Source organism: Crotalus tigris, unplaced genomic scaffold (assembly GCF_016545835.1).
Source record: "Crotalus tigris isolate CLP2741 ecotype Arizona unplaced genomic scaffold, ASM1654583v1 scf7180000017674.1595824, whole genome shotgun sequence".
Lineage (NCBI taxonomy): Eukaryota > Metazoa > Chordata > Lepidosauria > Squamata > Viperidae > Crotalus > Crotalus tigris.
Window position 1 is genome coordinate 1,308,542 of NW_024096559.1, and position 18,959 is coordinate 1,327,500.

An 18,959-nucleotide genomic window follows, 5' to 3' on the forward strand; every position below is an offset into this window, starting at 1 on the left:
AGGTTAGAAATTTGGGTCTTACAAAGATATGAACACCCAGTTAAACCTGAGACACCATCCAAGAGGAGCTTGAGAGTTGGTTTCTGTGAAGAAAGGACTCTTGTAGGTGTATGCATAGGGCAAATATGCATAGATAAGGGTCACCTTTTCCCAGCGATAAGAGACAGAAACAGGAAGACGCTCTGGACACCAATCCTACATTAATATCTCCTCTGAAGGAATCTAAGGAAGTCTTAACAGGACAAGCAATAAAAGCACAAGCAAAGAGCAGATGAAACTGTCTTTAAATTTTATTTTTTTCAGCAGCATTCATTGCCACTACCTATAAAAATGTCTAAAAAATGTTCCTCTTGGGGACACTTCATAATATGCTGCACAAGGTTGCTGGAGGTAACAGGGCAGAATTCCAGTCTCTTAAATCAGGAAACTTCCAAAGACATAGATAGGTATCCTCCCCTTCCCTCAATTCTCCAGCACAAATTGTAAAGAACAAGATTTCCACAATGGCAAGGAAAGGCCATCAGTTTTGGAATAAACAGCTGTGAAAGGCAGGAAGATGATGCCTAGGGAAAAAAACAGCTGAGCTACAAGAGGTGGATGACTATCCAACTGGCCTATGTTAGAGCAGAGGAGCTTTTCCGATAGACACAACCAGAACATTCTTAATGGTCTTCGGCTGACATCATATTCTAAAGCAGAGGTGGGGAACACTGGCCCTTTTACAATTTGTGGACTTCATGCTGGCTCTGGAATTCTGGGAGTTGAAGTCCACGAGTCATAAAAGAGACAGCGTTCTCCATTCCTGTAAATCTAAAGAGAAAGGCTCTGGAATTATACCCAAGATAATGAAACAGGCAATCCCTCAGTATTTGTGCAGGATTATTTCCTGTGCTGGTTGCCTGTTTCTGGGAACCTACAACTGGTGTGGAAATAGGCACCTGTTAAACACACTGTGGTCAAGCTCCCCGCTTATTTTCTCATGCTTTTTGGTGTGGGTGTGTGCTGTCAACTTCAGCTTTACTGATCAATCATTTGAATCCCAAGTGGGGTGTTTCTAGCTGCGCATGCAGTAGCCACCTAGACTGTCATATAATTTCCTCATTTATTTGTTCTATAGCTGTTTAGTTTGCTGATATATTACATTCTGAGATATGGTATCACTTGAGTTGAATTCACTTCTCAAATAGCAAAAATACTCCATTCCCCCCCTCTTTTTCTTCCTCCTCTTTTGCCCTATTCAAGGTAACTCTTCGTCCAAAGGTAGTTACATTTTTTAACCTAGAAGTAAACCACACTGAATAGGCATGTACCTCTATAGCAGTGTTTCCCAAACTTGACAATTTTAAGGCATGTGGACTTCAACTCCCAGAAGTCCCAGCGTTGCTGGCTGTGGAATTCTGGGAGTTGAAGTCCACATGCCTTAAAATTGTCAAGTTTGGGAAACACTGCTCTATAGAAATGTCTTGAATTCATGCAGTCAAAACTGAGCTTCTGCATAGGATGGATTTTTTTTATATTTCTGCACCTCAGAGTTGATTAAATAGAATTGCCCTGTCTGGCTACCAGCTGACTGGTATAAAAGGTACTCAGATGGATATTGATGTGGAAGGGGGAAAGTGTTTTACAGATTGTAAAATTATCTGTGGTTTGAAAATGTATTTTTGACTCAGATTATGAAATATTAGTCATGGCATCAAGAATTCTCACCTGTATCCCCTGTATTTTTATTTACATTGTTGTATCTGGAGACACACAAAAAAAGCAAGGCAAATAGAAGCAACAGCATTTTAATCAACATAATTGATTCAAAGCCACAATATGAATAACAGGACCTGGTCGCAGCATACATTGTAGAAAATAGATCAAGTCTGAATGCTTTGTTTTTTTTTAATTTTAGTTTTAAGTTCCTGTTAACCCCTTTCCCCAACCCCCCCCCCAAAGGTAATGCAGAAATTTTGAAAATGCATATATATCATCTGAGACAAAAAAAGGTTAACCATTCACTGAATTCATGTAAAGGGCTTATACAAGGTGGCTTCCACACTGCGCAAGACTGAGATGTGTAGAAAGGGGGATGAATGGCTTGTGATACCTCACTGCATTGTTATTCAATATGATTTTACATAGATCTCTTAACATAATGTTTTCATTTCATGGAACAACCAGGCTGGGGTCCGGGGTGGGGAAGAAAAGGAGGAATAATTGATGGTTGGTCTGACAGATCTGCCTTTCTAAGAATAAAACTCTTGAGGGAAACATAATTACTTAAAAAAAAAAACTTAAAAAATACTGCTTCCAGTGAAGAAATGAGGGCAAGGAGATCCATAAGAAAGGAAGATTACCAATCAGTCTCAAAAGAGCAACACTCTGATTGCATATCAGGAACTTCCTTTGCATTGGGCTTAAAAGCAGACTTTGGGGAATGTGTGAACTGACCTTGGCAACTCCTGCCCTGTAACCAAACCCTCTTCTCAAATACCCAGAGTGAGCATTTGGGTACTTTTTTTTTTTTTTTGTGCTTTAAACCAGTGTTTGAAGGAAGATCATGTGTCTGCAAGTAAGGAGGCAGGCCTGTGAGCTGACTTGAATGCTTATTTTTAATAATCTCTTCTAAACATTGGTCCAAGCTTTCCAATACTAGCAAGATAAGGGGGCAAAGTTAAACTTCCCCACAATCATTATAGTTCCAAAAGTACAAGCAATGGAGAAGGGCAATGCTTCATAGGCAGCACTTCCATTCTTGCTCCAATAGCTTATCATTCATCCCCCAAACTCAAAATATTACCATTCAAACAATACTCCCATCTTCACCCATTACAACATATACACACTCATACACATGCACGCGCACACACGCACACACACAGGCGTCTAATTTAAAAATATCTGCTTAACTAAATGATCCCAATTAAGGCCCCTGCCTCAAAGGAGGTCAACATGGTTGCATGCTGGTCTTGATCAGCAGGTTGTAGATTCAGTGCTCTAAAGGTGAAAACATAATATTATTTCCCAATCCCATTCTACCCTATTAAATACAAAAGACCAAATACAAAACAGGTCCAGTAAATATGAGGTGCTGATCTAAAAACTGCCTTCCATTCCTCCTCCCACATTAATGCTCTTTAAAGGATCATAGGAAACCACATCCCATCCTATAGATTTTTCCTCCTTGCCTGGTGTTTTAAGATGTGAAGCATCATAAGAGCAAGAAGGGGTTTTGTGTTCCCTGATGTGCTCAGGTTTTTACTGTAAGAATTAGGTATGAAGACCCATTCTTCCTCCACACCCCAATCAAACTGTTGAAATATAAACTGATTTCCATATCAAGACACCTATCCACTTTTTAGTACAGTACAGACATCTCTATAATCCTAGAGAGCTTTTCCACCCTGGCAGGAGGAGGAGGAGGAGGAATGGGACATAAAATATCCCAAATATAAAACTAATGCAGATTACAATTAATTCAGTGGTAAAGGTAACAAAGGATTTTGTTTCAGAAAACTCTGTTATGGAAGTTCACTGGAGTTCTTGTTTTATTTATTAGAGCAGTGTTTCTCAACCTTGACCATTTTAAGGCATGTGGACTTCAACTCCCAGAATTCCACAGCCAGCACTGCTGGCTGTGGAATTCTGGGAGTTGAAGTCCACATGCCTTAAAATGGTCAAGGTTGAGAAACACTGTATTAGAGGGACTCTAATTTTAAATACGAAAGAAATAAAAACAAGATTCGACTTTATCACTTTAGCCAATCTTAACACCACCTGTAATGAATGCACATGAAGACTCTGCCTGCAAATACCCATGCACACAATGTGGAGGGCTTGCACGAGGGGCAAATGCTAACATCCATTCCCCTTCTCCAAATTCCTTTTTTCACACAGATTAAGTGGAAATCCTTGACCTGCTCTGGTCAGGAGGCTGTGGCTCTGGTCCCAGATGCAGAGAGCTTAATCAAAGGCGGAGAACCATTTTTATTGTAGAGCCAAGTGCTCCTCAAGTTTCCTGCATTCCTGCAGGTGGCCATAATAGACAAAAAGAAAAAAAAAAAGTCTACTAAAACAACTTCTAAGCTGGGGCAATTTCCCTCTCAGTTCCCTTAAGAACTGAGGCCGAAGCCAAAATGAAGCACCCTGGCCTCCATGCAGTTAGAGAAAATACTATGGCAATGCTAACCAAGGATTAAAAGCCTTGCCCCAAATGTGCAGATAAAGCTAAGAGAATGCTTAAACTGACGTCGTGGTCAGGATATACACTCTTCTCTGAATGCCTTTGGACCAAGTGATTCAATGTGAAAGACAAAAGCCTTCCATTTATAAGCAGCAGTTACAGGTTAAGCAGGAAAAAAAAAAATACTTTAATGCACCCTTTCCCACTTTGGGCCTCAGCTGGGTGGACTTCAATTCTCACAGTGCCCAAGCCAGCACAGCCAAAGGGTGGGCAAGTTAAAATCCAACACATCTAGCCAGCAGCAGTTGGAAAAGGCTGCTTTAACGCTCTGTCTCCATTTTCAGTGGAAATGACAGATTTCCTTTGAGGATTTATTGTGGTTCTCCTAGCTGTTAAGGGCTACATTATATGGTGTTGGTCCCAGACTGAAATGCAACGAATTGAGAAGTGCTCAGCAGCCAAGAAAAAGGAGCTAGGCAAAGGGTGTTTGAATGAATTCATATTTTAAGATAATTATTTATACAAGGACCAAAAAAAAAAAAATGTCTGGCCTTTATCTTCTGCTGATTAAAGCCACCCTGAAAGAATTGCACCATATTTCAACAATCTGCTAACAGTTAGCATCAACAGTAAGGTAACTTTGTCAGTCCTTAGAAGACAGGCTGGAAAATACATATATGTAAATTAGACTGCCCTCCCTAGCTAAAACAAGGAAAGTGTACAATGTGTGCAATGCCCTCATACTTTCCTCCCCGACTCTGTTGCATACTTGCAGCTATGGCTGGGAAGAAAAGACAGAGTTGGGGGGGGGGGGGGAAAGCACAGTTCGTGGCTCATGCAGACACAATATATTGTCTAAGTCACCCCTGACTACAAACACTGTCACAAAACATTGGCTGCATCTACCTTACCCAGACAACGAAAAACACAGTTAGCGTGCCCCCTTAAAAGATACATACCATTTGTGCATCTCAGGATAAAGAAACCAAGGAAGGAAGAAAGAACTGGCAAAAGCAACGGAGCACAACTATGGGAAGGTACAGTACATGAGCGATTAAAGATCATCAAAGCTTTCAAAGCAGAAAGCTCCCATTGGGGCTGAAATCAGTGCTTATAAAGAATCTTATCACAATACTTCAAAATCCTTCCATTTATCATTAGAATGCACCCCCCCTCCCAAATTTAAATAAAACAGAACACGAAACACCCGATAGTACAAACTATAGAACAGACTACAAACCCTCAACACAGCAACCAGTTTTACTCTCCCTCCCTCCTTCTACCCCCATTATTGCTGCTCCCAAAGAAGAAATCTATTTCAAGCACAGGTGACTTTTGAAGTGCCCACAAGCTCACAGCCAACAAGTATTGCTATAAGACAAGCCCACAACTAATAAAAACAGCAGGTTGGCTGTTACTGGGGCGTGTGGTCTGTCATGAACCCAACAGGAGGAAAAGAAAGCAACTCCTCCAGGTCTTCAAAGGAAAACCGCTCCGAGTTTCCAATTTCACCCCAGTTCATGACTTCCAAGTTGCAAAGAAGGCATGGCCAAGTAATTCAAAACAAACATGCAACAGGAATGCTAACAGTTAATAATAGTATGTTCACAATTCCACTTCAAGAAACAAATGCAGGCACGCTCTAGTTAGATTGTCAACATGGTCTCCCAATCTTAGATTCAAAATAAACTGCCGGGGGGGGGGGGAGGAATTAAGGGTTTACTGATTTCCAGAGCAAATTGCAGGTCTCATTGATGTAACTTATTCCCTCTGAATAACATGCAGGACATACTGTTTTATCACACCTGAGTGGTTTGGAAAGTTCTAACATTCATATTAAATTTAAGGAAGTGGTGAATGTGGAGTCCCCTCCCTTTTTGGGGTGGGGGAAAATATGAGCTACTCTATACATCCCTCATCATAACATCAATTAAAGTAGAGGCTTAGATCCAAAATTTACCCAATATGATAGTCTTCTCTATGTTGGCGTCCTCTAAATTTCTTGCACCAACTCTTTAATTTCTGGTCCGTGGGCCAATGGCCACACTGGGTGAGGATGAATGCTGGTACCCAGAATATCTGGAGGATGCTAAGATGGGACTTGGAAAAGTAGTAGAAGAAAAATTATGTCATGAAGCTATTTTTTGAGAAATGCATATGCATTTTTAGCATAAAAACATCGAAGCACATCTTAGCCAATCAGTATCAATTTAAGCCTTTTCTTAATTTAGAAGGTAAACAATCTAAAGGTGGGTGTATAACACAATAACTTTTAACATATGAATGCAACTTGAGAGCTTTTGTCAGATTCTTGTGAAAAGAACTAAAAATAAAACTCACAAAAAGCTAAGAGTTTAAGCCACTTCCACGTATAATTGTGCATGTTTGCCTCAACACATTCTCAACCAATCACCAAAATGGGTGTTCTTTTTCTTTGTGTACGCTCACTGTAACATAGGTCTCAAAAGTGATAAGGACTGCTACTAGGAGGATAGATGTTCTTATTATCACTTTTGAGACTGCTATTATGATAGTAATTTACAGGATTTATATCTAGAGACAGAAAGTTGCATGGCTACTTACAATTCTCATTTCTTTATTAAGAAAACCCTTGGTTACTTGCCACGTTTTATTGCCAGTTTCTTTTGCTAATTAATCTACTACAGAAAACCCTGTTTGTGCTTTATTCCAAGAGCATGGATATTTAAGAAAATCAGAAGGAGGCCCTATTCTCACCCCAAATTAGTTCAGCTTCAAAGGGGGAGAAGGGCCAGGCCCTTTAGCCAGAGGTACATGACCAATAATCCCCACTTTTTTTACAATTCTTCAGCACAAAACTAGGCCCTACTTAGCCATTACTTCTGGAAAAAAAAAACACACACCTCCTTCTTTCCGGACTTGCGGAAGGCCTAGGCTTGGTGCCAGAAAAGGAGAGAGAGAAATCTCACTACAGCTTGTATCTTCTTTTCCCATGTGAAAAGCTAGCAGGTGGGGAAGGGGTGGTGGTGGTGGTGGTGGAGAGAAAGTCTATTTCTCAATCTCTGCTGGAGATAAATTTGTAAATATACCTGCATCTGCGTTTTAGAAGCCTGGAGGGCCCGAAGCTCTGGGACTGAAATCTTACACCAGGGCCCCTGTACTTACAGTTTGAAATCACTTGCAAGTCTTAGAAGTGAAAACAGATAACAGCAATAATTGATAAAATGTATTAATGTGGGGAGAGAATGACAGATTAATTTGAAGGGGAAAAAAGCACAAGGAATAAAGAAAATACGTAATGAAACTGAAGAATTCAGCATTATATCCTTTGGTACCGTGCTGCTTTAGTATGAAAGGAAGCAAGATCCATTAGAAAGCCAAAAGGAACAAATAACAGATATGGCAAATAATTTATGCCATTCCCTACTAACAGAAGAAACTTTTTGATTTGGGAAAAAATTAAATGAAAAATCAGAAACTGCCACATACATATTTAGTGCAATTTTTAAAAGCTCTGAATCTATACAACATGGCATCAAATTACAGGGAGGAAAGAAAACTACCATAGCAAGAATGAACACACAATTTGTTTTAGTTCAGCCTTCCCAAAGCTGATGTTCTCACCCTAGAAAAGTTGGATTATAAGTCTGAAAACCAAACATCCAAAGAATGGAGTCACCATACCCACAACTAATTTTTAAGGTACTAGAGTAATATGTATGGATTGCAGTAATAGAAGGAAGGCAATGTTAGGTTCCACCCATTCCACCTGAGATCCAATACCCTCCAACTTTCACACAGACTAAGCTAAACCTTCATAAGGCTTTACGACTAAGCATTGCTCACTTTAGGAAAAAAAGAGAACCTCAAGAGATCAGAAAACCTTGGTATACAAGAGAAAATTCAGAGAGAAGGGGAGATAAAAAGAAATCCTAAATAGTCTGCCTGCTTTTATTTATGAGATGAAGGATAAGAGTAAGTGAAGTTAGACAAAATTATAAATGAGACAGGGGGAGCCAATTACAGTTCATACTTGAGGAGAAGGATCTGACCCAACTACCATCATGCTCCCCTTTTTCCTATCAAAATGGGCTTCCTACATATTCTGTCGATGTTAAATTATTAACCTTTGCACTACGAGGAACATAGAAGAGCATTGTAAAGTGCTTCTTCTCATAAGGTAAACAAGCTACATTCATGTTAGGTAGCTAAGGCGCCTGGAATGGTTAACATTTTTAAGAGTGTTCTTTCAATACAATATCTGTTTCAGTTTCTGTTTTGAAATCTAACCGCCTGGATTAACATATCCTCTTTCTAAAAGAATCAGAAGTCAATTGGATAGTGCCAAAAGATGAATCCCAAGATAGAGGAGAAGCAGGGAAAGAAATTGGACAAATGCCGGCAGGCTGCCTTTAAATGCATTTCTCTCAGTCTTACTCATTCCCTACTCCAATGTCAGCAAGCATGAGATGCTGACACAACACTTAGGTTAACTGCAAGAAACTTCCTTTCACTATTATTTTTCCAAAACATTCAAGTAAGGACATGCATACAAAACTATCAGCAGCCATTTCAATAAATATCTTCAAGTGGACCAGCAAAGAAAAATGCCTTTCAAAATATTAAGAACTGGCAACTAACACAGTACAATAATACCCCAGTCACTTTTAGTCCATAAAGCATGTTTCCAAATCTTACCTTCGGCAATGATTTTTTTTCTAGTTCTGTCATTTTAAAAGCTAATTCCTTCACTGGCCTCTGTCTGTTTCTGTCAGTATAAAAAGAGTTTACTTTTGTACGCTGCAGGATTCTAAAAAGTGAGTCAAACCACTCAACATTGTCTACAAGATGCCCAAAGCCATACAGAAGTCTTCTCTGTATCAAACTCCAAGAACCCGCAATATCAAATTTCCCTTTGGTTTTGATCTTTTATCTCCCACTTCTCATCTCCCTAAGTGTGCTTGTTTGTTAATGCCTCTATCTCCAATTTTGCCTAAGAGATCTGCAATTGATCAGTGCAAATTTCATATATCAAAGAAATTCTCAGAATATAAGAATCTAGGCTTGTTCTCAAGTCTGAAACATTTGTTTCTGTGAGGCTATTCCATTTATTTCCCCCTCCTCCAAATATCCAGGATATTTGCATTTCCTAAATTAAAGATGAAAAATCATAGAGGATTGCACGTAAGAATAGTAAATTTAGAGGGGACAGCTGTACATTGACAAACCCTAATTATATCACCATAAAGAGGCAGGACTTGAAACTAACCTTTCTCCTTATCTTCATAATTAAGTTGACAGAAGGGATACCAGATTTACAGTGCTGCAACCAAATAACTGGGACAAAAATTACACAATAGATTCATATATCCATGGTGCAGGTCAAAAGACCAACTAGAGTAATTTCCACACTTCCAGTCATTTTTTTTTTAACCTTTTCCCTACTTCTGATAGAAGTGCAATAGGAAGTTGTATCTAAAATGTAGTAATCATTTATGCAGGCCAAACGGGATGCAACACTACCTTGGAAAGCAGATAATCTGAACCACCTGCTGTTGTGTCTGTCCTTATTTTCCTCCCTCAACCCCGTGTTATTATCTCCAAAAACCAAACAGGCTGTTAATCTATACTGCCAGTACACCTGATGTCCGAAGAGGTTATCAAAGATCTTACTATCATCTGGAAAACATCGGTTTCATAAAAAAAAAAAAAACAATGTAAGCTCCTTTATGAAATCTCTCTTCTGGTCAGCATGAAGGGTAAGCAAATGGGAACTAATTCCCAAGTTTTTGAGAAGGCAAAGCAGGCACAAGCTGGTATAATCAACCCCCTCCCCCCCCTCCCTACGCGCCATTCTTAAAAACAAAAACAAAATGCAGGGATTTTTTTCCTAAAAGCTGTGTGGCTGAAATTGCATACTAATTTTTTTTTGTTTAGAAAAACAGTTTACTGCCACTCACCGTGCACACGAGGCTCAGCTAGTTTCAAAGACTTCCATGCAATTCTGCTTTATTATATTCAAGTTGACAAACTAAGATAGGATTGGAATTAAAAGTAAGGCTATTTTTCTTTCTTTTCTTTTTCATCCCTTTTGTTTTTGCACCAAAAGTGAATTTGAAAAGATGCTCATCGCATACAGGTATACATACACGCACACACATACATACAGTGAAAAACTAACACACGAAAGAGGAAGAATAGTTTATACCTGACTGGTGATGAGGTCTGTCCTATCTTATTCAAAGAAATGTTTTATGTGCATAATATACATCGGTGCAGCATTTACACATAGATCACGGAAAGAAAGACACTAAGAACTTGCTACAGATGCCTTACGGGAGACCTTAAGAGATCTATCCCCCTCCCAGCCCAGCCCAAAATATTTTCTACCTATTTGTAACATTAACAGCTTTTTCTTTGTCCCCCAAATTCATGATTCGAATGAAATCATTGCTTTAAAGTTCACAGAATCCCAACCGCAATTAACATTCTCCTTGCTTCAGCGGGAAAAAAATAATAATCTATATATCCCCATCTCTTCTTTAACATTGACTTTGTAGGAGTTAAGTGATGCTGAAGTCACATTTTTTTTTCTCAAATGCTACACGCTTGATACTGAAGAACCCATTTAGAAAAAAAATCCACCAAGAGAAGGTTGTAAAGTAATGAAACATTTGCAATACGGAGGGTGGTTCCTCCTCCCCATTTTCCTGCACATAAAAAAATATGCTCAAAGCCCAGCTGAGCTGAGCTTACAGCTTAAATAATGATATTTTTTTTTTAAAAAAAAAGCAAAGTATGCCATGAAAGATCACCAAACTTCTCTCTCCACCACCTTCCTAATCTTGTCATCTCTTTGGCACTATTGGGCGAATAGCTAATCAGAACGGAATTACGCAACAATTTGACAGGGAAATGTTTTTGAGGAAAAATGCGTGGGGTGATGAATAGAGGGGAGGAGAGTTAAATATGGGATAATAAATATACTTTCCAGGACTCACCAAGGAAAGGATAGAAGGTTACTTGCTTGGATATTTGTTTTAATAACTGATTTTAAAAAAAAACAATTGCTCACATTAAAGTTCATATAGCTATGCCAGAATACCTTATACCGGCTGGAGTTTAAAAAAAAAAAAAATCCTGTCATTAGAGGAATCTTCCCACCCCAATTTGCCTACCTGCAAGGTATTCTGGCATGTCCTTGGATCAACTATTTCATTCCTATCAGAAGGAAGCCAAAAGGTCTGGAGCTGGCTCTCTCAATACAAAGTGAGCATTAGCCCTAAAGGAGATTCTGCACATTTAGTCTGTATAGAAACTGGCCAGAGACAGGCCCCTTTGGTAATCCACTGTCCCAAGCCAAGAAACCAGACTAGATAATATACACATCACTTTCAGGGACACAAATTCAAATCCTGTTAAGTACACAATTCATTTCTTACATTAGAGCTCTTTAGAAATATTAGCATGGGATGTCTCTATCCCATGATTTTGAACTCCTTGGGCAGGGTGGGAAAAGAGGAGAAAGAAAACGTAAAAAGTAATGAACAGTAACAATGCTACAGATGGGTTTTCTTAAGCTCCAGCAACCTCTGGGGAAAAGTAAACAAAATAAAGTCATTTTTAGAAAAAAAGGAACAGCATCATTTTATCAGGATCAGTTATTTTAAATTCGCTGAAGTGCCGTCTTAGGAATATATGATCAATTTATCGCTTCTCAGTACTTGCCCTCTACAAGGACATTTACATTCAGTGTTTGTCAATAGTTATATGGCTCAGCTGGGCTCCCAGCGGAAGGCCCATTTATCTAACAATGGCAGTGCAAATACACTTGTCAAGCTGAAATGTATTTGTGCTGTTTATTTTTTAAAACACAACTTCCCTTTGTTCTATTTCTCTGAACCCTAGAACCATGACTCTAGAGCTCTGAAGTAAATTAAAAGAATTCTCCACCCATCCTCCCACCCAACATAGATTAATTAAAAAAAAATGTGTGTGGGGGGGGAGGGACAAAAAGGAAAATAGGTTTTTCCTGATACCGTAATTCCCTTGCTGGCCTTTCTCCTATAGATTATTATAAAAGGGGGAATGAGACCCTCATGCTTTTAAACAAAAGTGCTTTTTCTTTTTCTTTTTAAACTTGTAAAGCAAGTGCTTTAGAGAAAGGGGGTTGGAGAAAAACTTCCTTATTTGGATAGGTTAAGAAGGGAAGCCCCATGATTGCTTGCTGAGACAAGTGGAAAGGAAAAAAGGAGGAAAACCACCCAGAGATATTAGGAGCAGGGTCTTCTAAGATGCAAAGAAGGATGCACGGTTAAGATAGATTTGATGCCATTCCTAAAGAAGATGGCAATAGGAAGAAGCTGTAAGCAAGATCCTCTTCTGCCCCCATTCCCCACTTTCTCCCAACCCTGGGTAAAATACTGCACACCAGGAAGTCAAATGTGCTTGCAGAATACTGGAGGGAAGGGGTGATGAGAAAAAAGAGAGGAAGTAACAAAGGAAGTTTGCCTCCAGCCCTCTTTTACAATGCACCAGGGAAAACCAACTCTCATCTTAGCACAATGATGCAAGTTATTACCACCAGACATTTGAATTATTACTTAAAACTGTCAAGCTGTGCTGTCAAAATGTACATGTTACAGCATTAAAGGAGAACAAGACTGGCAACTAAAACAGCTGGCCACATTTCTTCACGCCCAACCCAACTGCTGCCTCCACTTTTTTTTTATTTTTTTTTTAAAAAAGCAACAAAATATATTAATTTAGATATGCACTGCTGGAATTGTTTCCACTCCATTTTTTTTTTCTTCATCATCATTTTTAAGGAAAAGGAAAAAGTTAAATGGAACACTAGAAATATAATAATGTGCGATGCTACAGAGTTAAGTACGCTGAAGCCCTTAAAAAGATCACATTGATTGTCATATCTTCAATTTTAGGGTGAAATGTAAGAAAGGGAAATGCCTTTTTTTGTTTTTTGTTTGCAAAAATGCAATTAAAAAGATGATCCTGCCTGATTATTTTTCATCAGTTCAGCAAAAGAAGTCCTGCACAAACCCTGCACAAACCCATGACAGTTCTAATATAAGGAGGAAACATAAGAATTTAAATTCACGCCAGCCCAATTCATCTGGCACTAGGGTTAGGAAATTTCCTTATTCTAAAAACTTATCTCAGAAAGCTGATTGCATCTCAGCTTCTGCCCCTTCCTTCAAATTTCATTCCTGCTTTTTAAAAAAATAATAAACCATAAAAACTGAAAAGGGAACATCTCTGCCATCTAAGAACTGTGGTCCATAGAAGCTTCACCTCCCTGGTTCAAGACCTCTTGCAGATCGTAAACCATTCAAGCTATATTCATTCCCAAAAACTGCTATAGAACCAACTACAATTCAATACACAGGAGTAAAGGGGAACAAAAAATGGGTTTCTCTCTCTTCTGTAAGAACAATCTGTGCTAGGATTTCTTAATGAGTCCACATTCCTCCAAGCCACAAAGACATGGCTTGGGGTGAATACAGACCTGTGGACTTCAATTCCCAGAATTGGCTGAGGAATTCTGGGAGTTGAAGTCCACAAGTCTTAAAAGTTGTCAAGATTGGACATCTCTGGTTTAAACTATCACACCTGTGGGAAGAGGTGGTCTCCTAGTTCTCAGCACTGCAAGGAACACTGGATCTCCCCCCCCCCATTTTCCTACAAATGTCTCAGTCCCGTTTCTGCCTTTAGAGGAGGATTCATTTAGCCCTTGAAAAGAAATCAAACAACGACCAAGAGTGGCTTCAGATTTACTTTGGCCTCCCAACTTATGTCCTCTTTGCCCTTCTATGGGGAGGAAAAGGATTGCACTTAGAAGGCTAAAATAAAATTAGGCAATTTGAAAGAAGTAAATTGCTAGTACCTAATAAAGTGTAAACAAGTGGTTTTTTTCCCCAGCTTTTCTTCTACAAGATGCTGAAAAGGACCTTTCTCATCAAAAAGCGGGGGACAGAGGAGAAGAGGAATCTTTAATTCAAGTTTTGTTCATTTCTATTCCAACAATGAGGTATTTGGTGTAGAAAGGTTAACACTTTCTTTCAAGGTAGAGAATGTGAAGTAACTGAGGGCAGAGAAAAGTAACCCATCCATAGTGCAGTGAAAACATTAACGGCCAATCTGCAACAGGCTGTCCGCTGTGCTTTTTTTGGCAAGTGCATTGAAACTTTTAATACGCTCTTTACCTGGCAGCTGCAAAATGAAGAGATTTCTTAAGATTCCTTGGGCATCAAAGAAAGAAGAAACAGCTAAGCTAGTAGCACCCTAGTCTCTGCAGAAGGCTTAGTCAAAGGACATTGTTAGGTTTGTTTGAAGACTAGAATTCACTACCTTTAAGGCCCCCATTTTTTTTTTTTGCAACCTATCCATATGCAGGATACTAAAATAATTCAGCAAACACTTAGAAGAACTGATCCCAAATGACAGTGTAATAAATCTCTGAGAAAGACAAAGCCAGTAGGGAGGCCAGGAGAGGGAGGCGAGGGGAGCAGAGGAAGGCTCCATTAAAAAAAAAAAAAAATGAAGTGATCATATCCTTTAAAAAAATGCACTGGCAAAGGGCAAGATAGTGGCTGTGTCATTTGGCTGCAGGAATTTGGCTTTAGTAAACAGTGTCAAAAGGAAGGGATTTGTGTCTTGTCTCCACTACTATTATTTCATCATCATCATCATCTTTTCTAACTTCTGGATTCAACTCTCCTCTTTGAAAGATCTAGCCACGAGCCACACCCTCTGAATTGGCTGTTTCTGATTCTTCTATCTTTTTATTTTGGACAACCAGTTGATGCAAATAAATAAGGCTCTAGCAATTGCATTGGTGTCCACTCTGCATCGTAAATCCGGTATGAACGGGGCAGGGCAGAGGAGATATAAAGTTTGTCTGTCCGTTTAAATTCTGGGTTTTAAATTCCTTACATTGTCAAAGTGTAAAATGCACCATGATGCAGAAGGATTCAGGTCTATAGCTGCCTCATATATTCTCCTTTAACAATCAAAGAGAGTGTGTAAGAAGAAAACCCTGGGAGAAAATAAAAACCAGTTGCTTCCCAGGGTTACTAGCCTTAAAGCTTGCTCGTCCAAACATACCATGCCTTGGAATAATTCATTCTTAAAATTCACATGTTCTGCTAAACACAGTCCCAAGCCTACCACAGCACTGCAGGACTGGGAAACTGATGGAAAAGATTGTTAGGTCCTAAAGTTTTGCTTGCCCCAGCAGCTTTCATCTGATTGCTACATCCCAATCTTTGGCTTTGAACATACTTTGTGATATGGTAATCTTTTTTTTTTGTTAGTTTCTACACATGATACGGTTTACAGTACAAAAAGAAAACAGTGCGCACACTCAAATGTGTAATAAATAGGAATTTTAAAATAAAAAATACGCACTCATACTTAGCCCCACCCATGGATGGATGGACGGACAGATACACACACACCACCCCCTAATGAAATCTGCTGGATGTTATTCTAGTTGAAAAAATTATAAATACAAATGTAGGATTGTAAGATTCTGAAGTGCACTGTTCTCCTTGCAGAAAGCTTTTCTCTTTTCTTTTTTTCCTTTTGGCTATTTTTCAAAAGATAAATGCTTGCTTCTTTATAAATATCTTTTTAGGCAACACTGACTTGTCTAATGGGAAACACTGCACAAAAACAGAGGTGGGAGAGGGTGGGGTGGGGAACCACAAAAGAAACTCCCTTTGGGGATCCAACATTTTGCAAACCGGATAACCTTCCCTCTCCCCCCCCCAAAAAAAATCAGCCTCCAAAAACAGAAGATCCCTAAAGTGCCTGATATGGTTGGGATAATTCTGGCAGCGCATACACAGGTTTTTAAAGAGGACCGCGTTGGTTGGGCAACAGCATCTATGGCGCACGCAAGGGACTATGAGCTGCCTAAAGTATCAGAGTATCCGGGTACAGTAGTTCTCAGTTCAAGTGTTTTTCTGACTGGAATCAAAAAGGGCGAGCACAACAAACAAACAAACAAAAGCTACCATACAGGAAGAAGCAATGATAGTGGCACTTTGCCAGCAGCTGCTGCCCTTCTTGGCGGTCCCTCATTGATCAACCTCCCTCTCCTCATTTCAATGCAAAACAAAAAGCAGCAGCAATTCAGGCTTCTGCTCCCTGCCTAGCCTGCTGGGTCCCTCGGAAAGATTATTTTTTTCCTTTTCCTGAGGACACAGAGAAAATGATCCCAAATGATAAGGTGGCCTGATAGAGGGGAAGTGTGGGAGACCGTTAATAAGATGATCCAGATGATCAAATCCAATCCTTCGGCTGCTGCCACAACCCCCTGCATGAAATAAATTTAATTGGCTCTTCACTCAAAGCATCAAAGCCTTCAGAAACTGGGACTGAAAAAGGTGAGTTGCTTAGAAACATTGAACTCAGAAGAACCGGGCTATACCCTTTGGCAAACAGCAGGGGAAAGAAGAATACGAGCAGATTTTTAAAGCTTCTTAGAGTAAATTTAAACAAAACATTTTAAAAGGATGGATCTGTTTGGAAACCCACACTTTCTTTTTTTGTTAATTTTGATAGCAGAAGAAATGCTAGTGGTCAAAGCAAGTATCTAGGTAGGATGCAGAAACCGAGATCACTTTCTCTAGGTTTTTTCCTTTCCTTTCCTTTTTTCTTTTTGGTTCCTAGGACCTTTTGGAAGGCCCATTCCCAGTCTTGTTCTCCTTTAAAGTGTCCTATATTGATAGAATTCCTAAATAAATAGAAGAGATACTAGATCACCCATCATCGTTTTTAAGCTATTCCGAATAACAGCCATCTAAGCCGATGGCATTGTGCCTATCCTTGGTGTAAGGGCAGCTGTTCCCGTTGGGCAGGGCGCTGCAGGCGGCTGTCTTGGCAGCAATCCCGCAGTTCTTGAGGAGGTTGAAGCTGAAAGGGCTGATGGCGTCTTTAGGTGGAAAAGGCTTCATGGTGGAAAGGATAAGTGCCAGGCAATCAGCAACGTCTTTGTTGGGGGCACAAGCCAAGGCTGGGGTATGGCCTGGAAAAGACAAACAAATTCAGCTCCACAGAAGAATAGCAGCAACAACAAAAGCAAAGCTATTCCTTGGGAAAGGGGGCCACCAGAGTATAAGTTAAAGGACCCGATTGGACTAGTTGTTCAGAATTCCTTGCATTAAATATCAGATTTATATTTTCAATAGAAGGAAGTGTTTTAAGATGACACTTTTTCTATTTCATTTTTTTTTTAAAAAAAAAGCATCCTGCTTAAAATTCAGGAAACAGAAGACAGCCAAGAGGCACAGGTGGTCCTCAACTTATGACCGTTCACTTATCAATGGCTTGAATTAACGATGGCGTCAGAAAAGGTACATTACACTTTGTAAAGCACATCAGACCATTGCTAAATCTCTCTCTCTCTCTCTCTCTCTCTCACACACACACACACACACACACACACACACAAAACGTCATGTGATTGCAATCTGGATGCAATCTATGATGGGTTGCCAAACACCCTGCAATCATGTGATCACAATTTGCAATCTTTTCTGCTGGCTTTCCCAGAAAGTCAATGGGGAAGTCAGCAGGGAAGGCTGCAAGCTGCTGCCACTTGCTGACAAGACTCCCTCTTGTCTCTGGGGATTGTCTGAAAGAGCTCCCTACTGAAATCCAACCAGACACGGAGCTGAAACTCTTCGGGAGGGAGCTCTTTCAGCCCGTCCCCAGGGATGAGAGGGAACTAAAATCCAAGCAGGACTTTTAGCTCCTTAGTGGAAAGGCAGCGTGGTAATATAATGAATGTGGGGTGTTTTAGGGGGGATGTGGAAAGCCCAGCACAGATCTCACACTCAAGTGTCTCTTCACTTTTGGGCTGAAAATCCTGCTTGGGTTTTGGCAGGTAGGATTTTCAGCTCCTAAGAGGACAGACCCTCCTGCACAGCCTATGCCAGGCCTCCCAGGGTCTCCCATCCACCCCCTGAGGCACTTCATACTCCCCAACTGGGACTCCATCCTCTTAATGAATGAGACTGCTCAACAACTTCAACTGGACTACCAGATTGCAGTCGCTGAGCAAAGCAGTCATGTGACATCTCCCTTAATGAGCACTTCGCTCAATAACAAAAATTCTGGTCCCAATTGTGGTCATAAGTTGAGGACTACCTGCTCTGAGAGCCAGAACCACCATAAATCTGCTTCATCCCCTTTTCAAACAATCTAAGTGGAGCCTCCACAACACTAACCCATGGCAACAAATTCCACAATTTAACAAAGTGCTGGGTATATCATTTTTAACTTCTCAGAAATCTTCTTGTCCTTAACACCAGTCTCTGAGTTTCAATATTGTAGGGTATGTAAGAAAACCCTCTCTTTCCACATTTTTATAAAATGCAAGTCCTTTATAAAGCCACCTGGCTTCATATTGACTCTGGGAGGCATACAATACTAAAATTAGATAAGAACAACAACCGCTGAAAAAAAAAACAAGTGTACAACCGTATTTCCCCGAAAATAAGCCCTAGCTTGATTTTTAATGTGTCCACCTAATATAAACCCTACCCTCCAAATAAGCCCTAGTTAAGACCTCACCCACTCCATCCCACTGTCTGGCGCACACATAAAAATCAAGCTAGGGCGGGGTGTGTGGAGCTGCCCCACGCACTCCACACTCTCTTACCTTAGGACTGTCACAATCAGGCCTCCCACGCCACTACACCTGTTGCACCGTTGCCTACTTCTATGGCTGCTTGCGGCCATTCATGGCAGGATACTGCATGGCGCTTTGTGCCATTGCTGCCAC

The 18,959-nt window shown here is 40.0% G+C and overlaps 1 protein-coding gene across 3 annotated transcripts in view; it reads right to left on the bottom strand.

The window, feature by feature from the left end:
* Positions 1 to 1,771: 1,771 nt before the first annotated feature.
* Positions 1,772 to 18,959, bottom strand: part of ANKRD52 (ankyrin repeat domain 52) — a 92,737-nt gene continuing 75,549 nt past the window's right edge. For 2 of the 3 annotated variants that reach the window (XM_039337373.1, XM_039337375.1), the window contains exon 28: positions 1,772 to 17,198. In XM_039337373.1, coding sequence (XP_039193307.1) covers positions 16,954 to 17,198 — 245 coding nt within the window. In that variant the 3' untranslated portion in view covers positions 1,772 to 16,953. The remainder of the gene's footprint in view (positions 17,199 to 18,959) is intronic. The other variant, XM_039337374.1, reaches the window with a different exon arrangement.